The sequence below is a fragment of the Mytilus trossulus genome, chromosome 1, assembly GCF_036588685.1.
Source record: "Mytilus trossulus isolate FHL-02 chromosome 1, PNRI_Mtr1.1.1.hap1, whole genome shotgun sequence".
In the NCBI taxonomy this organism is placed as follows: domain Eukaryota; kingdom Metazoa; phylum Mollusca; class Bivalvia; order Mytilida; family Mytilidae; genus Mytilus; species Mytilus trossulus.
Window position 1 is genome coordinate 97,951,147 of NC_086373.1, and position 24,850 is coordinate 97,975,996.

General features: G+C 31.5%; 1 protein-coding gene across 1 annotated transcript in view; it reads left to right on the forward strand.

Moving 5' to 3' along the window:
- Positions 1-780: 780 nt before the first annotated feature.
- LOC134692584 (general transcription factor 3C polypeptide 3-like) overlaps positions 781-24,850 on the forward strand; it is a 48,583-nt gene continuing 24,513 nt past the window's right edge. The window contains exons 1-18 of the mRNA XM_063553045.1: positions 781-923; positions 4,576-4,765; positions 5,131-5,271; positions 6,050-6,072; positions 6,388-6,511; positions 6,881-6,957; positions 11,848-11,962; positions 12,661-12,827; positions 14,648-14,735; positions 15,366-15,424; positions 17,706-17,818; positions 18,529-18,616; positions 20,232-20,378; positions 20,631-20,811; positions 21,266-21,297; positions 22,511-22,640; positions 22,955-23,023; positions 24,084-24,136. Of these exons, the coding sequence (XP_063409115.1) occupies positions 879-923; positions 4,576-4,765; positions 5,131-5,271; positions 6,050-6,072; positions 6,388-6,511; positions 6,881-6,957; positions 11,848-11,962; positions 12,661-12,827; positions 14,648-14,735; positions 15,366-15,424; positions 17,706-17,818; positions 18,529-18,616; positions 20,232-20,378; positions 20,631-20,811; positions 21,266-21,297; positions 22,511-22,640; positions 22,955-23,023; positions 24,084-24,136 (1,842 nt within the window). The 5' untranslated portion in view covers positions 781-878. The remainder of the gene's footprint in view (positions 924-4,575; positions 4,766-5,130; positions 5,272-6,049; positions 6,073-6,387; positions 6,512-6,880; positions 6,958-11,847; positions 11,963-12,660; positions 12,828-14,647; positions 14,736-15,365; positions 15,425-17,705; positions 17,819-18,528; positions 18,617-20,231; positions 20,379-20,630; positions 20,812-21,265; positions 21,298-22,510; positions 22,641-22,954; positions 23,024-24,083; positions 24,137-24,850) is intronic.

The following is a 24,850-nucleotide window of genomic DNA, read 5'->3' on the forward strand; positions in this document are numbered from 1 at the left end:
AAACGAGGAAGCGATTTTCTGATAATACCAGACGCAACTCCACTCTTCAGTTCCATATCAAACGGTCTATAAACGCAAAATATAATGAGACTTTCTAATACTGTTTTGGCGTGTTTGCAGGGTGATTGGCTCTGGTAGTCCGTCGAACACATCGCCGTGGCATAATTTCAACGATATCGAAGGGTTCTGATAAATCTAATGCCGATTGGTACATCTCATTCCAAACAGATAAACCGTACTCTGTAATATGTGCTCCGAAACTACATGTATAAGACTGAGTATAACAAATTTAAATCTTGTAAAAGATACAAGTTACTGTCCGATGTTGTCATGCATGATCTCCAATAAAACTTCTATTTTGAAACCAAATGCCGTTATTTAATGACATTTCATCAATTAAAAAAGTGACAACATATGTGTTTCCTTTAAAATTTAATTTATAAATTTTTAATTTTGCAATATTTTTTTTGGCCGCACCGATGTGCACGCAACTGCGTGTTAGCGTATATGGAGCTACGCGCCTGTATTACATACAAAATTAAATTTATTGCTTTAACTCTTAATATGCTGATCTGTGTCAGCTTTCACTATGAAAGTAACATAACGTCATTTCAAACGTGTTTGACGATCTCGATCTTATAAAAGACAACTGACCCCTGAACCAGGTGAGCAAAAAATAAAAATAGATACAAAGATCAAAGAAAAAATCCGAAATGTTCCGATGCAACTCTTTTATTTAGAGGTAATTTTACTTTCGTTACACAAATCCTCGGGTTTCTTCTTCACTTGGCGCCAATTATTATTTAAGACCACATAAGATCATATCTCATAGATGTTTCTATCATTATATTTAAAGTAGGACAGAGAAGATCAACGCAATGGACCCATTTAAAGGCATTGGAACACTGTCCTTCGAACCTCAGGTTGTTTTTCAATTTAAATATAATATGAGGCAGTTGTCAAAGACTGAACGATGTCCCATTCATGATTCAAACTCAATCATATATAAAAAATGAACTGACAACGCCATGGCTTAAAAAGAAAAAAAGACAAACAGACACACAAAGGTACGCAAGACACACCTTAGAAAACTAAAGACTAAGCAACACGAACCCAACTAAAAATTGGGGGTGATCTCAAGTGCTCCAGGACACAGGCACTTGTTTCTTTCAATAGGATTGTCGACTATCCATATAAATAGGCATCTAGCAGATCCTGCTACACATTTGGCACATGTTTAATTGCTCATGTTACAATAATAAATAGTATAATTTGGTAGGTCGTATTAGTGGAAAAGGATCAGCATTGTAGTTACAGCATTATGTATATCCGATATCATCTTTGAAATGGATTTTCTGTAACTGTCAACCAACTCATGATGGCATCTAGTCCAAATGCGTCCCAGAAAAAAATTAAAATAGCCTTGCCAGACATCATAATTAATTGGACTAGATGGCTTCTGTTAAATTTACAAAGGGATGGTTTCAACTTTACCATTTGGAACTCTTTGTTTAAAAGCTTCCTTGTGAGCAGCAACCCTCTATCAAGGAAATTATGATAGGCAATACAAGCCCGGGAATATCATATCAATTAGAGATTGATCAGGTTGGAAACAACCCCACAAATCATGGAAAATGAGGAATGTCACTTGAGGTTCATAACTTTTGAGTAATTATGGGCATATTTACACCACAAATTTATCTTTTTAAGGTAAAAGACAAACCTTTGCACCTGAAAAAGTTGTGGGGCATGGCTGGACCTTGATATATAAAAAATACATTTTTAAGTAGAATAGAATAGAATAGAATAGAATATCTTTTATTTCCATAAGAGGTACCCTCAAGGGGCATAGTGCATATACATTCATGACAATATATAGTTACAAACAATTACAAATACAATAAAGCAAAACAACAAAACAGTATGCTTTAAAAAGTTAGACATTTTAAATATTACTTACAGTATCCCAGTGTTATATTATAAATGTTTACTCAAGGTAGGTGTTTTGATAAGAAATAGCCAAGTTGTTTTAAAATATTAATAGACTCACAGTTTAATAGCCAAATAAATTTATTGACCATATCCAAGGAGTAAAAATTTTTACATTCTTTAAATATCAGATCAAATAACATGTCTCTATCCTTAGAGTATACAGGACATTCTATAAGAAAATGAAGTTCATCTTCCACTTTATTTAAATCGCATTTATCACAAATTCTTTGATGAACTTCTAATTTGGAATATCTCCCAGTTTCAATTTTAAGTCTATGAGATGAAATCCTGAATTTTGTGATAGCTTTTCTCAAATCAAAATTTTTCAAGATATTTAAATAATTTTCTTTACAAAATGATGTTTTAAACTGACAATATGTTCTTAGTTTTCCTTGGCTATTTTGGCTATAAGCATTTTCCCAAGATTTAACATAGGATACTTTTAAACAATTAAGTAAACATTTTCTGAATTTGTATTTACTAAAATTAATGAAGTAACTAGACAGGTCAATAATTTTACATAAGTGTCTGACACTGCTATACCAACTATTGTGATTTTTATCATCTAAATCTTTAGAGGTTTGTAAGGCTTTATATAATAAAGAGTCCTCAGGCATATTTTCAATTCTAAAATAATAATTCAGTAAATTTTTCACAATACTAATATAAATAGGAAATCTACCTAGTTCAGAGAGTACAGCAAAATTGCTGCTCTTTCTGTTTACACCCAAAATAAATTTTGTTATTTTCATGTGTAATTTATCTGGTTCAAGATCTGAATAAATTTTATCTAAGACTATATCATTTCTAAATTTACTACTCTTTGGGTTAAATGTACCCCAAATTTCAGAGGAATATAAAGAAATAGGTTTGATCATGTGATCAAATAGATGTAAACTGGTAGTAATTTTTGGATGTGAACGAATAACATCTTTGCATAATTTATAATAGCCTTTTAGACTCTTTTTGTACAATTCCTGTCTTGCATGAGAGAAGACTCCTGAAGCCGAAAATATAAGGCCTAGATACTTGTAGTGCTGTTCACATTCCAGTTCAACTTGCTGAAGAGTAAATTTTTCATTGATAAGTCTACCTTGCTTATTAAATACTAAAATTTTTGTTTTATTGGTGTTTATGTTTAAGCACCAGTCAGAGCAAAACTTATCAACATTTTTTAACTTAGATTGAAGACCATATGATGTGGTAGAGAGCAAAACAATATCATCAGCATACATTAGGCCAAATAAAATAATATGTGTGTTTCCTGTTTCATTTAAAAAAAAAATAGGGTAGGTAGGTAGGGATTTTTTTTTATTTTACCATTTTTTTTTACATTGAGTCTATGGGAGAGAAATCCTGACTTTAACAGTGCTTATTGAAAAATGACCAAAAAAAACTTTAGGGTAGGCTATTTCTAAGCTTAAAATATAGGGTAGGTAGGGAAACAGGAAACACACATGCTTTTTTATTTGGCCTTAAACAATTAATATTAGTATCACCCAAAATCAGATCATCATCAACATTATCAATATATGATGGAAAGTCATTTATAAAAATTTTGAAAAGATTAGGGCTTAGGTTATCACCTTGTCGAACCCCTAATTTAAGTATTAGAATATTTAAAACTACTGGATTTTTCTAGTCATATTGTTTTCTTTCCTGCATAATAAACTATGTTCAGAAAGATGTTTGAGAGTATCCCCTCATTTAATAAATGTTGGTAGTTGTATTGTACATGTAGATGAAAATAGACACCTGCAAACAATACAAATGTAGGTGATTTAAACTGTAATTGAGGAAATTGTTTAAATGAAAGGCAAGTGTACATTTGTTTTTTTGTCTTTTGCAAATTGGAAAAAAATTCACAGCAAAATCTAGGCAAGGTTTGGATTTTTGAGGTTTTAACTACGTATAACTTTTTGATATCTAGGTCCTGCCATGTCTGAATTTCTGTAAAATATAAGAAATTTTGGTCTTTCAAATTTGGCACCAAAATCTATTTATGCATTAACACTTTGAAAGTGAAGACTATAAATTTTTTAAACATGAGAAACATGACAATGAATGGCATATGGTTGAGGGAACATGCATCAATATCGAAATACATAACATACAGTCAACCTCTTAAAGTATGGAGAGACATTAAAGCTATTTTGAGGTTTAATGTTACAGCCTCCACACATTGTATATCATCATACTTTTCTAAGTGTAGCAATCAAATATAAATATTTGCACTAATCTCCAAATCTACAAATAGGTCACCATGTCTTAAGTTATTAACCTTGAAAATTGATTTTACCAACAAAAAAAAAGAAGGAAAATTGCAAGATCTTTGAGCATGTTGAGTACTTGGCTTTAATCTGTAAAAACACAAATGGTTATCAAACTCGGATCTACAAAAAAAAAGTCTCTAGTCAGAAAAGTTGAAACTATTCTGCTAAGAGGGTTTTGCCTTAAAGACAATTTTGAATCATTTTTTTTAGGGAAACTATGGTGTCAGGTGATGGATTTGAATTTTTAATGCCATGGACATGACAGCTTTAATGTGGAAGAATTAGACAAATAATTATTTTTAATTTGCAGAATGATGATGAAGATGATGAAGGGATGGAGGGTTTGGATGTTTTATCTTCACTGGTGGCAGGACCATCACAACCTACAGAATCAGTGGTAGAATTAGACGAACAACTATTAAGTTCTAATGAAGCATTATCAAGCATGATACATCAGTTAAAACTACCTACAAAAGATGTCACTTTTCAGTATTTAGAAGGTACAACAATGTAACAAGCTGTATCTAGTGTTCTGTACATTTTCATTTTAGACAGTAATTATAAATCATAATTATGTTAAATAGCTTTGCATAATTGACTTGACTGCTATTATTAATAACATTTACACTGTTGTAATACATGAACATGTATAACAAAAAATCTAATTCTTGTCAATTCATGTATATCTTTCCCTAGATTCATTATTTAGTTAAATGATACATAATTGGATGAAATTCCAAATTAGGTCAAACAAATTCACTTTCAAGGTTGAATTATTAAAATTTAACTTACTAGTCTTCTATCATTTGGGTGTGGTAAATTATGTTTTATATACAAAAAGAACTAGCATTTTTCTATAATGCAGGAAAAATAAGTTTTGAACAGTTCAGTCAAATAATGGAAGATAAAGAGGGAGAGAAAGTTTTTGCCAAAGAACCTGATATAGATGATGCTGATTACTCACCAATAGATAGCCCTGTAGAAGAGGATTCTCCAAAGAAAAAAAGTAATTTCTATTTTAGATAACATATAAGTTAAATGTGATGTGTGCAAAAAATCAATAGAGAAAGGCACCTACAAACATGTGAATGTACAGAGTTTACGCTATGAGGGAAAGTCCCTACAGAATAGTAAGCTTTGAAAGACTCTGGCATAACAAAATTTATTTCAATGAAAGAGAAGTTGATGGAACAATTACAAATAATATAGAACGTAGATATAAGAAGATGTGGTATGAGTACCAATGAGACAACTCTCCATCCGAGTCACAATTTGTAAAATTTAACCATTATAGGTCAAAGTACTGTCTTCAAAACAGAGCCTTGGCTCACACTGAACAGCAAGCTATAAAGGGCTTAAAAAATGACTAGTGTAAAAAATTCAAATGGGAAAACCAACTGTCTAATCTATATAAAAAAATGTACGTTTCAGTATTATATGTAAAGATTAGATTTGTTGAAATATTGAAAAGTTTTGCATTTATTATTTTAAACACAAACTTCTCTTTATTGTTTAGTATAATGTAATAAAAATATGTGATATGATTACCAGTAAGTCAACTAAAGTATCCACCAAAGATCAAATGACAAGAATGTGAATGTACAGCATTTTAACTATGAGGTAAGAAAGACTCTGGCATAACAAAATGTGAAACAATTCATTTCATTGTAAGAGAAGGAAAAAAAACCAAACGAAATGGAAAGGCACATATTTTTTCAAAGATCTTATTTGCAGTAAATAATGCTTCTAAACATGATTCTGATTTTAAAGTCTTTATATTTCAGAGAAAGGAAAACAGCCAAGAAAGGTACAGTCTTTTTTCCAACATTAAAAAAGTGGGAGAAATCAAGGGCTTCATGAAAGTTTTTATAGATGTTAAAACTTTTTACAAGTTCTTTGTTTATAAGAGTGTTTGGAATGTTTAATACACTACTGTAATTGTATTATTGTAGTGATGGGAAGTTTACTAAAACTTGTAATATGTTTGATTATTATTGTGATAAAACCATTTGAAAAAGTGTTCTTTTTATGCTGGAAGTTATCCTTGTGACTATAAAATCAAAACAAATGAATAACGTGCACTCAACAAACTAAATAAACAAAGTTTTTTTTTAAATTTCAGCCAAGAAAAAGAATGACAGATTTACCCAAGCATTTAGAAGGATTGATGGGTGAAGCTAACATGAAGTTTGCTAAAGGAGAATATGACGAGGCCATTTCTATGTGCTCAGAACTTATTAGAACAGGTGTGAATATATGTTTGTAAATTCATAATTTAAGTATTAGAAAGACAATGTTTGATACCATTAAATTTACTACATATTGATCCCTCATTGAGCAAAGTCAATTGTAATGCATCTTGAGGACATTTTAAAATTTAGAATTTCAATTTAAGTCTTGAGTTGAGATTTACGCCTAAAATATATAGTGTGTCTCCCTAAATGCAGTTAAAAGATAAGTTTTCTTAAATGTTGAAAATTTCAGTGATCATAAAAAAAAATCTGTTACAAACCATTTAAAAAGACCAAAATAAGTAGTAGAAAATAGAAAATAGGACTGTAGCATTTATATCATGTTAATTTTTTTTTAACCATATAGATATAATTTATTTTCAGCACCAAAAGCCATACAGCCTTTCCAGACATTGGCAATGATTTATGAAGAAATAGGAGATGTTGATAAATCTATGCAGGTATGATTTATAGAAATGGTAGAACACAATATACTGTGGATTCATTTTTATTCGTGGTATACCAATTTTTGTGGTTTTCGTGGGTCCACGAAGAATATCCTGAAAAATTTGTTTGGAGTCAGATTTTCATTTCCGGTTATGTTATGCAGTTCTCGTATAGTGTTGACTGGCGATAAACATTGCAACACAACACATGTTTTTATTGAAAGAAAATAAAAGTATTTTGATTAATTCAATAATAATAAAAATCAAATATCAGTGATAAATTACTTTTTAAAATTAAATTAAAATTGTTCATGGAAAGTAACTGCAAGTTGTTAATTATTGTATCATAGTTTGGATTACTGGTGATTAAAATTCAATAGGATTAAGTACGGGGATCAGAGCTCCAGATAAGCTGCGTATTTGCGTGATCACCAATACAAATAATAGAAAACCCAATGCAATTGCCCATTGCAGGGTTCAATAACCCAATTATTTCAAAGGAAAACCCAATTATATGCTAAAACCATGAGTTCTCAACCCTTTTATTGGCTACCATTTGCGTTATTTACCCTTATCTGTTTTTAGTTGTTGCGTAAATCTATTTTTATTATATTTATAATTGGAAATGTCCTTTCGTTCTATAAATAGTTCCCTGCATCAAGTAGCTGAAATGGGTCCCTGTTGGAATTTTCCCTTGCTCAAAAGGTACACGTGTTTTTGAAATCATTTCGATCTTCTCAGCGTTTATCCAATTAGCGTGTGTCATGTTGTCATATTTTTTTCAAATTGCTCGAGATTTATCATAACATAACCGTACATTGAATTAAAACGAAAGTGAATGTCAGCCAGTGTTTTTAGGAAGCGTCCGTCGAACGCATGGGGGTATTTGCGTACCTTAATGAGAACATTAATAAACACGGGACTTCGTCAAAAACTGAATCAGTTGCCGTTAGAAAATGTGTCATCTTTTAATTCTTTTATTTATTAATTCTCTATATTTTTTTTGTATGTCCTTTTTAATAAGATACAATTATAAAATCCAAACAAAATGTTATTTTTCAAGTTCTATACATTTTCTAATAGGTTGTATTATATTACATTTATATATATATATGAACTTATTGTTTGATAACTGTACTGTTGTATATTATATATGATGGATAAAAAAAAAGAAATAAAAAAAAAAAATTTAAAAAAAATAAACACGGGACTTCGTCAAAAACTGAATCAGTTGCCGTTAGAAAATGTGAAATGATATGTAATTGGAAACCAAGTTCTAATAAGGGATAACTTAACCCAGATTTATGTAAATTAAATAAAACAAAAACATTCAAGTATAATTAGAGTTTATATACTTTTTTTTTTTTTCGTTTTACGGTTAATGAGTGAATACACACACAGACATTCCTCTCAGAATTTTTATTTAAAGGTATATAAGAGAAAAAAAAAGATCTGAGATGAGTGCCTTGGAATACACATGTCCGTTTTTTACAGTTTACATAAGTTGTGAGAAAATACAAAACTGGCAGAAGGTTTAAAACGGGACACAAATTAAACCTACAATTGCTCGTCAGTGAATTAAGAAAATAAAACAGCTATAGCACATATTATTCAAAGAAAGAAACATATTTAAAATGGAAAAACTTTCAGGGTTGATATTTATAGATTATTACATGGCATTTTCCATATGGCCCTGGTATCAGCCCTAGACTCCATATCAAGCCAGAGGGCTTGATATGGGTCGTGGGCTGATACCATGGACCATATGGAAAATGACATGTAATAATCTATTTATCACATATTTTCAAGCAAGAGAAAATAAATAGCTAACACCAAATTATATTTGATATTTCATCAAAAATCAAAAAGATATTTAACCCAAAAAAAATTAAAAAAATGTATCACTGTGAGTTAAAAAAAAGTTTGTATCACAGTAGGTAAACAACGTTTTGTGAAAAGTTTCAGAAATAATTTACAATAAATATATTAATTCTAAGAATTGCAAATATTAAACGACTTTAAAGTGTTACATTTCAAATGTTAAAAAATGCTTAGGAAGATTCCTATATCACTACTCATTCCAGTGTGGCGTCATATATTTTTAAAATTCTTTATGACGTCAAAATTTTACGGGAACTTTTGTGATTTTCACTGTTGATTTCTACTTTTTTCTACTACAACAAATTCATAACTTTTTTAATTATTTTTCATTGTGTTCAACTTGTTTACAAATACTGTAAACCAACTTATTTTCGCGAGCGATTTATTTTCGCGAGCGATTTATTTTCGCGAGCGATTTATTTTCGCGACTTTCGCGAGTAGAAAAATAACTGGAATATAAATCGTCGCGAATAGGTAAACCTTCGATCTTTCCTTATTAAACTTCATCAAGTCAATCAGAAAATCGCGAAATTAAATAGCCGCGAAGTGGTCAAGACAGGATAAAACGCGAAATAAAGTATCCGCGAAAATAAGTTGGTTTACAGTAGTTTTTAGGCAGTTAAGCTGCCTTCTGCGAGCACCCTGGATTTGTGTGCTACCAATAAATCCTAAAATACGTGCCACTGTTATCATCTAGCTGGCTACTACATCATTTATAACTTATTGGACAGTTTTTTCATACTTTTCATTCTGGATTACAAAAAATATGACCAGAAAAACCTTAAATGATCATCCATTTTCCCAAAAATTTTGAGGTGCACAGGAAGTAGAGCACATTAGGAATCCTTATGTAGTTTAATTATTATCCCCTGAGCTTTTGGCTGAGATGTCAAAGAACAAATGTATGAAATATTTAATCGCCGAAACTCTCTAAAGACAAGTAGTTAAGATTTCCCAAATTGCAAAAGTCGTAGGAATATTGTTTGTCGTCAATACGTAGTCAACTACGTACAACTGATCACGCTGTTGGCGGCAAATTTTGAATTAGAAGACGAAATTTTCGTATCTTTTCAATTTGGACGCAGGGGTTCAAATTAGCGGTGGTCCGAGGTCTGCGACCTTCCAATTTTGCAGTCGTACTTTCTACTATGTAACTAGCTATGCCCGAGTCGACGGACCTTGAAAGAAAATTAAAAAAATAACTTTCTTCTTCTTCTTCCCGTTACGAGTCGCAAACGTTTGCAAATATTTTTACCAAAGTTTCCCAATAAACGATCTCAAACTTATTTTTATCATTACTATTCATGACAACGATGTTCAATTTGTTCAACCGCGAGCTTTATACAGAAAATTGCCGATAAATAATGTGTAAATCCGAGTAAAATTGCAGAGGCGGATTTAGGGGGGGGGGTTCCGGGCCCCCCTTTTTCGGAAAAAAATGTGGTTGCTTATATAGGGAATCACTGAAGCGTGACTGGAGCGGGCCCCCTCTTATGGCAGTCAGTGGGCCCCCACTTATGAAAATTCCTGGATCCGCCACTGAATTGTATGGCACTATCTGTCAAAAACAACATTGAAAATAAAATGGCTGCCGTGATATTACAATATCAGATCCGATTCTGGAAGCGGATAAGGGTATTCCTGTTTTTTTTTTAACAAAAAAAAGATTTTTAAATCTTTAAAAAAATTGAAGCAACATTGCCACATTTTTCATAATTATGTTTGCTTTGGTTTTTGGTTAACTGCCTACAGTGCTTACAGCGCTTTGATTGATTCAAACTCGGGGGCTTGATATGGATTTCGAGGGCTGATATCAATATCAGCCCCGAAGGCTGATAACCAGCCTTGACTTCCGGCTATTATTGGCCATGCAAAAACGTACATATCAGTACAAAATATGTGATAATGCCTAAATATTCAATAGTGTGTTGATGAAAAAACCCAATAAATTAAGGAGCTTGTTGGTGAAAAACCCAATCTAATATTAACTTGAGGAGTGAATTGGAATTGATTTTGCAATTAAAAATCTGTATCACCCAATTACATAAGAAAATGGTGGGTAAAAACCCCAATTTGTGAATTCTTATCTGGAGCTCTGGGGATATTGCCCGTAGGTAATATTGTTTATGACAGGAACATTTATTTTCACACCTTGTACTTATATGACTGTTTATTATACCGTGATTAGGGAAATAAGATTTCAATCATGTATCAATCATAGAGTTGTGAATGCCTCATAAAATTCCGACAAAAATTTATAAATTGTAAAACTAACAAATAATTAGTTGTCTCTGTTCATGAGTATAATCAAAGTTTTCAATGAACACTTTAACCTAGAATGATCAAGCGAGGATTTTGACAATTCAACATGACTTTTTCAATGAATTCCTTCTTTTTTGTTTTATTACCAAGGGGGTTATATCACATCCTAAATCAAACAGAAATTACCGAAAATAAATGAATCCACAGGATACTGTTTTACTTATTTCTATTAAGGAAACACCTTTATGTCAGTGGTATAATGAAAGTATAACTTTCTCAATTGAGAGATGATAGATTCATTACCTACCCTAGTCAGCAGCAAGCAGGAAGTGAAAAAATCTGTTTAGGTTGGAGTCGGTGTTAGAGTAGGTTGATATGTCATGTAACTCACTTTTCCTTTCAGCTTGTATATGTAGACTCTGACAGTCTAATGTGAAATATGCATGTACCGGTAGTATTTAGTCATCAGTGGTCTTTTCATTATTAAGAGAAAAAAACTTGATAGGTTGTCAAAAATAAAAACTTACATTTTGTTCTGATTTTGATAGCATTGTTTGTAACATTTTATCTTGCATCTGCATTCATTGTTCAATAATTTCAATAATAAATGCATGCAAAAAGTTTTGAATTTACACTATAAGTATTGTCTTTATCTCATAGAAAACTATTCTTAGAAATACAATTATTGTAAATAATTATATTTTATATTAGATTTGAAATTTAACATGAAGATTCTCAAACTTATCTGTACTTTCGTTTTAGTTTAGTTTGATAGCAGCTTATCTAAAACCAGCAGATGCAGATGCATGGATTAGATTGGCTGAAATGGCATTAGAGAAAAATGATGTGAACCAAGCCATTAAATTCTATACATATGGTATGTTGTTAATTCTAATTCTAAAATATTGTATTAGTCACTTCATTGTTGCTTTTTTATCAGGAATAAAAAAATAGAGTTTCTGAAATCAGGTATGAAGCTTCATGTGAGCATGCTTTACTATAAGATGGATTTTCACATGCACTGCTTAAAAAAATATCTTACCAAAGCTTATAGATATAATATCATTAGTGAGCAATACCTTACAGCACATCTTGTTCCAAGTTACAGTTTGAAATTATCTCTCTAAACTGATCAAAATGTGAAATGTTTAAGTTCATTGCTATTGAAAGTTTTTTCTGTTGTAAGTAGGAAGCAAATGTGTAATTAAAAAATATTCTTACCTTCCAATTCTACTGATTGACTTAATTTTACTTCTTCTGTAGAAGGTATGAACCCATGAACAAACATGGCAATATCACGAACTAATTTAAATATTAAAGTATTACTTTATTGTAGTGTTCCATAGCAAAACATTGACTTTGTCATATCGGCAAAAGAGGTATCCATCTTGTATTAACAACTTGTCATAACCACTTAGTCAACTTTAGTGAAATGTTCAAAGACTTTTCATTTACTTGATAGCATAATGCACCTCTCCTGATTATTTTCAGGGCTTTCCCCATATTAAAAGACAGTTCCCTACTACGTTTATCTATGTAAGAACTGTTACATTATAGTGTGTTATATTTTGATAGCTATTCGAGCTGATCCAAACAATACAGGAACTATGTGGGAACGCTGCAGGTTATTTGAGGAGATAGGTCATCACAAAAGGGCATTAGAAGGATATATCATTGTTCTGAAGCACCTACCTGAAGATGAGGCAGAGAAATATCTTCAGTTAGCTAGATCTGTTTCTAAGGTAAATAGACCAAATATCTGTCAGGGCTTTTCTAGAAAATACTATGTCCCCTCCAGGGACGGCACTTTTTTTTAACCCCCACCACCCACAGAAATGAAATTTAATTAGAACAGCACTCCCTTTGCATTTTGGTATTTCAAATACAACCACCCACATAATATTTAAAAAAATTGCCTTCCCTGGGGGGGACATAGTATTTTCTGGAACAGCCCTCACAGGGGTGCTAATAGATACATATTGACAACGCTGAATGGGAAAAAATGTAAAATAAAAGCTTGCATACTGGTTTGGACCTTGAATCATGAAATGTAAATCTCACTATTTCCTTTACATAAGTTGGACCATATTTTATTGTCTTTACCTTTTTTGCTCACCTGGCCCGAAGGGCCAAATGAGCTTTTCTCATCACTTGGCGTCCGGCGTCCGGCGTCGTTTTCCGTCGCCGTTAACTTTTAGAAAAATCTTCTTCTCTGAAACTACTGGGCCAAATTAATCCAAACTTGGCCACAATCATCATTGGGGTATCTTGTTTAAATAAAGTGTGGCGTGACCCGCCAAACAAAACAAGATGGCCGCCATGGCTAAAAATAGAACATTAGGGGAAAATGCAGTTTTTGGCTTATAACTCAAAAACCAAAGCATTTAGAGCAAATCTGATATGGGGTAAAATTGTTTATCAGGTCAAGATCTATCTGTCCTGAAATTTTCAGATGAATCAGACAACCAGTTGTTGGGTTGCTGCCCCTGAATTGGTAATTTTAGGGAAATTTTGCTGTTTTTGGTTATTATCTTGAATATTATTATAGATAGAGATAAACTGTAAACAGCAATAATGTTCAGCAAAGTAAGATTTACAAATAAGTCAACAGGACCAAAATGGTCAGTTGACCCCTTTAACAGTTATTGCCCTTTAAAGTCAATTTTTAACCATTTTTCGTAAATTTTATATATCTTTTACAAAAATCTTCTCCTCTGAAAATGTTGGGCCAAATTAATCCAAACTTGGCCACAATCATCTTTGGGGTATCTAGTTTAAAAAATGTGTGGCGTGACCCACCAAACCAACCAAGATGGCCGCCATGGCTAAAAATAGAACATAGGGGTAAAACGCAGTTTTTGGCTTATAACTCAAAAACCAAAGCATTTAGAGCAAATCTGACACGGGGTTACATTGTTCATCAGGTCAAGTCCTATCTGCCCTGAAATTTTCAGATGAAATAGACAACCAGTTGTTGGGTTGCTGCCCCTGAATTGGTAATTTTAAGAAAATTTTGCTGTTTTTGGTTATTATCTTGAATATTATTATAGATAGAGTTAATCTGTAAACAGCAAAAATGTTCAGCAAAGTAAGATTTACAAATAAGTTAACATGACCAAAATGGTCAATTGACCCCCTAAGGAGTTATTGTCCTTTGTAGTCAATTTTTAACAATTTTCATTAAATTTGTAAATTTTTACTACCGGTTACATTTTCCACAGAAACTACTGGGCCAAGTTCATTATAGATAGTGATAATTGTAAGCAGCAAGAATGTTCAGTAAAGTAAAATGTACAAACATATCACCATCACCAAAACACAATTTTGTCATGAATCCATCTGCTTCCTTTGTTTAATATTCACATAGACCAAGGTGAGCAACACAGGCTCTTTAGAGCCTCTAGTTTCAGTTGTAATTTAGCAGATTACGATTGTATAACATTTGAAGTTTTGTAAGACAGATGAGGCTAAATTAAATAAATATTTAAAAGGATTGTAGACCAAGATAACTATTGCATGCTGTTGAAGTTATAAAAAAAATGTATGGTTTTATTTGTTATAGTCTTATTATGAGATGGGAGAAAAAGAAATGGCAGTTAGTACCATGAAGAATGCATTTGAATCACATCCTGAATTTGTTACATCTGAAGGTGGGTTCCTTGAAGATAAATTATTGATATGAGATGAAAGTAGCAAGTCATGATACATTGTTGTTTTTTGAAAACTTTAATACCAATGCATGTTCAAAAAAATGCTGTGAAAAAAATAATGACAAAAAGGTTGTGATAAGGCACAACAATTTGGTTTACCTATAGCATAAGTTATATATATTACTGGTAAGCAAGTCAGAAAATATTCATCTGCTTGAATTGATTGAAAATTTCATATTTATTACACTTGTTGAGGAACTAATCAAACCAGAAAGAGTGAAGAATAACAAAATCTGGACTAGAAACCAGAGCTTTACACCAGGGAGATTTTAAGAAATAGTTCTTTCACTCTATGCTCATTTTAACATGGGTATATAGAGTATGGCATGATACCTTCTGGGACATTCTGATTTCTTATGACTTATTGACACAAGGTAATTATAACATTAACGATCACTCATAAATCTGTGGAAATGATTTTTATTTTATTATAAAACTTCATAGTGTATGCTAAGTGCTTCAATAAAATGCTTTACATGCAGATAAAACCTTATAGTAAGAAATTCAGCTTGTTTTGAGTTTATTTTCAGAGAGCCCCTGGTGTTATTAGTCATATATTCTCCATTGCAGATGTCAACTTATATATTGAGTTACTGTTAACAGATAAACAGTTCATTCAGACAGTAGAGGTTAGTGTTTATTTAGGAGGCGCATTACATTTGCGCGCATTACATTTGTGGGCATATAGGATTATAATTTTTTTACGTTTGCACCAGGGCTTCCAAAACAGTCATATATTCCGGTCAATTGTATAATGTCCGGTAAAAGTCTGGCTGCGCAAAGCATGAAACGGTCATGTACTTTTTAGTTGTCAAGTTTTTTTCGGTCTTTTTATCATAATTTAAGTTCATTTTGATCAAAACTTTGGCCTGTAACATCTGCATATTTCCAGTCATAAAAGTGACATGATGATTAATTACTATCAAAACATCCCCTACTTAAATACTTTCTAATTTTAATCAAGGCTAATTAGTTGTTGGACAGCTGAAATCTACCTGCTCAGGTGACGGGTAAACTATTTTCAGTTCTTGACATCGTATAAATTGATTGGTCTATTAACAATTATTTTCCTTTCAGAGGTTTGTATATAATTGATTTAGTCCAAAAGATTAAAATTATAAGACATACCTTTATAAACATGATATGATGAAAAATTTAAAAAGGTGTTAAATGAAAAATCGTCAGAACTACAGTGTATGAACTAGAACATGTGTGCGAATGTGCACAGGTGGGTAATTTAATTATGCATCCTTTATTTCTTCAAAAATGCTAAAAATTATCATTGATACCTGTATCTAACGTTGATTTCAAGTATTTTATTGAAGAAATAATGTGGTATAGCTTTTTACTCAGTCATACTTTGTAAACGATTACAGATTTTACGTATCTGTTTATGGTCCGTGTTTTACCATTGTCAACATCTGGTTTAAGAAAAATGAGATTTCAAAAATGAAAGTAAAGTTTTGACAACAACATTTTGCACAAATAAAGAGTCTAAGGCAAATATGAGCACACTGATTTGCACACTTTGAATGATCCACTGCCAATTTAACAGTTTATGTCAGAACATCAAATTCATATCAAAGTAAAGTTTAATTTTGTTTTTTATTTAATCTAATGTCAATCATTAGGATGGTCATCTGATTACCATAATTGACTTTTAGGCCTTTGTGACTTAGTCTTAGAGATTAAAATCAGGATCAGATATAAAATGTCGGGCTGGCTCAAATATTTTTTGAAAGCCCTGGTTTATGTGCATATTTTCGATTACATTTGCACACATTCATTTTACAGGTAAACTCAGGTAAAACTAAAAGTTATAACATATTTTTTATTTCATAATAAATTTGACAATCTTTTATTATTTTTTTAAATATTTGTTAATTCATTATAGTATAACTAATCGTCGTATTTGAATATCAAAAATAAGACAACGCGTGACCAAACTCCACTATGGATTAAACTCGTGCTGCGCACCAGTTTAATCCATGCATCGTTGGTCACACGTTGTCTTATTTTTGATATTCAAATACGGGGATTAGTTATACTTTTTATTACATTGGCAAATGGCTTTTTTTTATGAAATTAATGTAGAAAATGTGAGGAACTATATCTTTTTGCTACGCATTGACAATTTGTTTTGATCCTACGTTATCAACGACTTGACAACGCCTATTGTTGTATGACGTCAGAGAGTGAAATAACCATGTTTATTTCACATGTGAAATTATTGGTTTTTATTTAACTAGGAAATCAATGTAATTCATTGCAACCAATGTAATAAATTTATATATTGTTCATATTGAATTTTAAAACAATGTTGCCTCATTTTGTCTTATAAACAGCCAAGATTATGGTACTGTTACTCTATCTCTTGAGGCATCATGCACAAAAGCTTCAGAATTTAATATAAACAGAACATTTAGTTACTGTTCAAAATATATTCAACTTTATAGTTGACAGAAGACTTATGAGAATGACTTTAGAAAAAAATCGTTTTTTTTACACCATTTATATCTGATGTGTTTCTTGGATTAAAGCCACATGAACTAAAAATAATAACAATGATATAATTATAATTCCCTATTTTGAGAGGGAAACACAGTTATCTATAAAACTATTGCAGGCATTGATTGTCATTTTCTTTTTGAATTATAAATTTTAAATATCCCCTTGATAAATAAATTCCCGTTCTTCTTTTCCTATCTACCATATTCTTGTATTTGTTGACTACGACATTTGACAAATTTCAGCACTTTTGAATTTCCAATTATTATGGCACTGAAAACTGTTATTTAAAAGAGCACGATTTAAAACATGTCAAAACATCTATTGGTCTTTTTTTAAATATTTTCAGAAAGAGTGATAATATTTACATATACTGTAACATCAAACTTATATTTTTTTCAGGTTCTTGTAAAATATTGTGGTGTAAAGTTTACAACAAGTACAAAAGATGAATGGACTGCTGAAAATGCTATAGATATCAACACTATAACATCAGGAGAGATACAGCTAACTGGGTAAATGTTCATTACATACTTTATTCTTGTTGTTTATCACTTCTTAATAGCTACATAACATGTATATTTTGATTATGGTCCCTGAAATTAATTGGTAGAAAAAACATATTAGATAGACTGAAACTGAATAGCAACTCAAGATCTAGGAATTAATCAATATGTTGATACCAATACAAAATTATTTGTTTTACCTATATCACAATTAAAGCAAACCTTATAAAATTTGTGTGCATTATATTGATTTTTATTTATTAACAACAGTAATTTTTGTCCAACAAAATTGATCAATAGACAATGTTTTGGCATATACAGTGACTGGGTATTTGCTGCTTCTCTGTTCACAATACTGTGAGTCAGAGTAATGTCATGTTCTCGTCCAGAAATGCATTTAATATGTCTTAAGACAGCAATTCAACATCTTCGTCATCATCTATTCAACAGAAATTCTTCTCCAAGCTTTTCCAGAAGAGGGGTTGGAAGGTACTTTATCTTAGGCTATCAATCATAGGATTGCATTTTACTTTGCATACAAAACCACACTATTTGCACTTCCTGACCTGCCCCCTCCCATACAATAATAATTTAAGTGTCTCCAACCCCCTATATATCTTTTTCTGGAAAAGTCTTTCATTGCAATGTGTCAAATTTTATGCATAAATACCAGATTAGCAGATTAGGATCCCTGAAACTATAATCTGCTCTCATTCCAGATGTAATTGTCCAGAAATGATTCCTGTAGATCTTCGTACAAAGCTTGCTACAGCCATGATCAATCTAAAATTAACAGATATCAGCAAGGTAAAATCTTCCTCTAATCTTTGTACAAAGCTGGCTGTCGCCATGATTAATCTAAACTTAACAGATATCATTAAGGTAAAATCTTTCTCTAATCTTTGTACAAAGCTTGCTGTAGCCATGATTAATCTAAAATTAACAGATATCATTAAGGTAAAATCTTTCTCTAATCTTTGTACAAAGCTTGCTGTAGCCATGATAAATCTGAAATTAACAGATATCAGTAAGGTGAATTCTTCATCTAATCTTCGTACAAAGCTGGTTACAGCCATGATCAATCTAAACTTGACAGATATCAGCAAGGTAAAATCTTCATCTAATCTTCGTACAAAGCTGGCTGTAGCCAGGATAAATCTGAAACTAACAGATATCAGTAAGGTAAAATCTTCATCTTATTTTCGTACAAAGCTGGTTACAGTCATGATCAATCAAAACTTGACAGATATCAGCAAGGTAAAATCTTCCTCTAATCTTCGTACAAAGCTGGCTGTAGCCATGATCAATCTAAAATTAACAGATATCAGTAAGGTAAACTCTTCATCTAATCTTTGTACAAAGCTGGCTGTAGCCAGGATAAATCTGAAATTAACCGATATCAGTAAGGTAAAATCTTCCTCTAATCTTTGTACAAAGCTGGCTACAGCCATGATCAATCTAAAATTAACAGATATCAGTAAGGTAAAATCTTCATCTGTGTAGCCTAGTTTTAAAAAAAATTCAAACTTTATTCAAACTAATTGCTATAGATTATAGCAAAATTGAGAATGGAAATGGGGAATGTGTCAAAGAGACAACAACCCGACCATAGAAAAAACAACAGCAGAAGGTCACCAACAGGTCTTCAATGTAGCAAGAAATTCCCACACTGGGAGGCATCCTTCAGCTAGCCCCTAAACAAATATATACTAGTTCAGTGATAATGAACGCCATACTAATTTCCAAATTGTACACAAGAAACTAAATTCAAAATAATACAAGACTAACAAAGACCAGAGGCTCCTGACTTGGGACAGTCGCAAAAATGTGGCAGGGTTAAATATGTTTGTTAGATCTCAGCCCTCCCCCTATACCTCTAGCCAATATAGAAAAGTAAACACATAACAATACGCACATTAAAATTCAGTTCAAGAGAATTCCGAGTCTGATGTTAAAAAATGTAAGTTAACCAAAGAAAATAAACAAAATGACAATAATACATAAATAACAACAGACTACTAGCAGTTAACTGGCATGCAAGCTCCAGACTTCAATAAAACTTACTAAAAGATTATGATTTCATCATATGAACATCAGGCACAATCCTTCCCGTTAGGGGTTTAGTATCATACCGTCATAACATATATGAGAAGAACATAACCCGTGTTATAGGCATATTTTGCGTTTATATAAATGCCAAAGATCAATTTCACTACAAGACAGATTTATGAAAACATTTAAGCATTGCTAAATAACTAATTTACTTGAATTTAGATGTTGCTCAGAAAAATTGTCTTTTACAAGTTACATTCACTATAATTTACAATTTTAGCGGAGGCCGTCATAGACAGTTTTGTCCAGCTAAACGTTTGTGCCTCTAGCAGTGTGTCAAGTTTTCATTATGATTATATTTTATTTACAGGATATGATAGAACCAATATTTCAAGTAGAAATAGAAGAGAATGGTGATCTGTATCTTGACATAGCTGAAGCTTATATGGATATAAAATGTTACAAAGAAGCCAAAGGCATTCTAGAGCAGCTTGTAGCTTCTACAAACTATAGTCTTGTAAGTCAATTTCAGTATGAAATTTTGTGTGACTTTCTTACCCTGAAAGTGTTTTGGTTTTAAAACATTTGTAAGTCAGCCAATCTGATGTTGGATTTATGTCTTAGCATGTGCATGTTTATAGTATGATTAGTTGTTTTATATGTATTTGAAATTAAGAAATATCTTACTTTAGTCAAACAAATGTTTTATATCTTCTGTGACTCTTTAAATTAATCAGATTTCACATTGTTCATTTGTATGGTTTTATAGGCAGCAGTATGGTTAAAGTTTGCAGAGTGTTTAGATCATTTGAAGGATATAGATGCTGCTGTGACAGCATTCAGTCATGTTGTAGAAATGGCACCATCACATGTTGGAGCCAGAATGTCATTGGCAATGTTACATCAACAACAAGGAAAGCATGATGAGGCACTTAAAGCTTTATCTCAAGGTATGTTGAGACATCTGTGTGAATACATCTTCAAATTTCTTTTTCAAATGGGTTTGCTTATTAGAGTACAAGTTTTTAATATTTGTGATAAAATGAATCTGCCATATTGAAATTAACAACTGAAGCATCCAAAATGTATCACATTGCAATTGTGCATTAGAAAGTTAGAAGCTTTAAAGTGTATGTTCAACAGTAGAGTTTATAAGTTTATCTTTTTTTTTTTTTTTTTTTTTTAAAGTTTTATACTTTGGAGATTCAAATTATAAAGTTTTTAATTATATTTTTTTTTCTGATACTAATGATAAAGTTTTAAATTGTTATTTTTTTCTGACCGGCGTTAACTCTCTTCTCATTACTATTTTATTTCATTCAAAACCTGGTAGATTTAGTGCAGAATGTATAAGGTTATCCTAACAGATAATAACATGTATTACATTGTTATTTATAATTTCAGAAAACCCACCACATCATTCATTATCCAAACAAGTAAGTTGTAATGGTGTTTGATCCTTAGCAATAGCATGAACGAAAACATTCAGAAGTTATAGTTACATTAAAAAGAAGGTATGATGAAGAAATAAACATACAAAATTTAATTTAATATGAAGAGGGGCATAAAGGGGGGGGGGGGGGGGTATCTGCACAGAAGAATGCAAAATAAAATTGCTATTTCACGATGAACAAAAATTCAAAATTTCTTGCATGTTGATCTTCTACATATTTCACAAAACATGGCTGCACGTGAATTAAAAATGGCAAAACACTTGGATGAAAATAACCCTTTACCACCCTGTATGAAGAACAACCATTTATCACTTACAAAAGTAGATCTGCATTGGTGATATTATTATAGTATTTATATCTCTAATGCAGGAGATCTTGAGTTCAATCCCAGGCTTGGTCAAGCTGATGACTTTCAAATTAGTATTAGGCTATTAGCTGCTTCCCCACTAAGCTGAACGCATTTATGAGTAAAAGTAAAAACTGGTTGGCTTTAATTAGATTGATTTGTCTGAAAATGGTTTTAAATCTTCCAGCAGACTGATTAACTATCAAATCAGACTCAGTGTCTGCTGAATATAATCATTTTACAGTGAAACCTGTTTAAACCTAACCTCTTTGGGACTTAAGATTTTGTTTGGTTTTGGCCAATGTTCGGTTTTATCAGGTTCACAACCATACAACTTGATATGACGGTGCTTTATAACATGTTTGGTTTATACAGGTTTTTGGTTTGTGCAGGATTCGGTTTAGCCAGATTTCACTGTATAACATTATCTCCTCGAAATTTACATATGATATTTCCTGCTAGTCAATAAACAATATTCCTATAAAAAAATTAAAACCCTTTGTCTTACATTAAGGTTATCACAGAATGTTTGGCAATCAGAATAAGAAGCCTATGCCAAGTAAAAAGTCGTCATCTTTTTATGTTTAATTTTTTTTTTACCAATTCAGTAAAATGGTAAAATCAAGTAGAAATTGCATGAATTATTTTGCTTATTGATAATTCAAAGTCATGCTTCATAGCAGTCCCAAAATAACAAATTTAAAAAAAAAAAATGATTGATTAAATACATATTTGATGTTAATAACTTTGGATTAAACTGCAAGTAACTTTTGAATGATGAATAGGAGTCAGGATTGATCAAATAATTTTGCGTTTATTAATATCAATGTAAATGTTTGTGTTTTATAGGAACAGACCTTACTGCTACATAAATGTCATCTTCTGTTGTCACAAAATAAACATGATGAATTGGTTCAGTCCTGTAAACTATTGATGTGTCACATGTTTAAAGATTTAACATCTCCGTCTTTTCTCAGAGGTCAGTATATATTATATATATATTAATTTTCTTACTTTTAACATTCATTCCTTTCTACTTATTTCATAGGAAAAACCAGAGATGTGTTTTTAATTCACAAATTCTGTTTTCTATAAGATTCATTTACATAAAAGCTCATAAGCTTATCTTTATGTTTCCATGATGTTGATTCATTATGCATTCACTATTGAAATAGATTGCATTTGATGTCAGAACATTTTAATAGCTAACATCCAAAAACCTAAAGATGTCATGTCAGTTGAAAACAAATGTTAATGTTTGATTTAGTACAAAAAGAATACTTTTTTTTTCAGTTGTATTCAGTTTTAAAACCAAGAAACATAAACTAGATTATTTATCCGAACATTTGAAAGAAGGAAAAAGTAAGTTATTATTTTATCTTGCAAATATCATGAATATTATTCATTGTTTGAAAATTCAACTTTAAGGAAAATTAAAATTTAAACCTACTGTGTAATTTGGACCTTTTTCTGCCAGATATATGTCATTTTATTGTATTCTATTCAAATAATCAGTTTTTGTCCCGCCTTGACAAAGTAAAAAATCGAGTCATAGGTATGCTGTTTTGGGCATCGGCGGCGACAATGGCGATGGCTTCAACAATGTATTAGTTTGTGATTAGGTCTAGTTTATGGTGAACCACAAGTGGTAGGTCAATCATATTTGGTATGCAGTTGTATAAGCATTGTCACATCTCATTTCCATGTAGATTATTTGGCCCAGCCCCCTCAGTCATGGCCTATTGACTTCAAATTTTTTTCTTATTTTACATGTATTAGTTTGTGATCAGGTCAGTTTATGAGGAACCACAAGTGGTAGGTCAATAAGATTTGGTATGCAGTTGTATAAGTATTGGCATATCTCATTTCCATGGAAAATATTTGGCCTCCCCCCTCAGTCACAGTCTAATTACTTTGAAACTTATCTTAGTTTACATGTATTAGTTTGTGATTAGATCAGTTTAAGATGAACTTCTAATGGTAAGTCAATGATATTTGGTATGCAAATTTATTTGCATTTGCAAGTATCTTTTCCAAGGAGATTGTTTAGCCCCATCCCCCTCCTCATGGTTCATTGACCTTGAAACTTTTACATAGTTTACAAGTTTATGTTTGTATTTAGGTTTGGGAACTACTTATAATGAGTCAATGGTAATTGGGTATGCAGTTATATTAGCATTGGCACATCTCATTCACATGGAGATTTTTTAGCCATGTAATTAGGTCATGGTTCTTTGACTTTGAATATTTGCATAACTTGTGTAAGATGTTAAAGTATTGCTATTTTGATTTCAACATTTGCATAATCAAAATTACAAAAAGGCTAGACATATCTCTGTGATAACAGTTTATAATATAATATTATCTACAATTAATATAAATATGAACATCTTATTTCAAATGTAAATGTGACATTTTCCAGGTGCATTGAAGACAGAGTTATCAGTCGATGATATCTGGGATGTGTTTGTAAAAGTAAGTTGTGTTTGACGAAGATTTAAAGTTTAATCATATCTTTCAACATCTTTGACAAAGTCAATGATCTAGATGTTGACCTCTATAAATCTTTTGAGTATTTTTGTCATTCATTTTTCTGCATCATTGATGTATATTCCCACATCACCTTTTGTTCATACTTTTAGAAAATAGTGGATAAACGACTCCAGTATACTGTTTAACCCCTTTTAAATCCGTCACATGAATTCTTTGTGAAATCTTTATTTGTGAACTACAAATCAAGGCTTCCTAAAATTTGAAATGAGGGCTCATGTACTCATTCTATACCATATAATACATTTTTTGTTCTTATTGCCTATCATCTTCCTATTTACCAAGAACTTTAAAATTACTCTTAATCATATTGCCCATGTATGAAAAAATTGTCAGGTTTTTCTCAAGAACAAGAAACCAGAGCACACTAACATTTGGTTGAAACATTCATGTCAGCATGCTTTGCTGTGGGATACATTTAAACATCCATTGCAGTTCAACTTCATGTTTACCAGAAATATTATACTTATAGCATGGTATAATGAGTGAGCAGTAGTTATTGGGTGTTTTATATTCTTTTTATGCCCCATTTATAGGCATTATGTTATCTGGTCTTTGCTTACCGTACGTTTCTCCGTCTGTCATCTTTAGGTTAAAGTTTTTGGTCAAGGTGGTTTTTGGTGAAGTTGAAGTCCAATC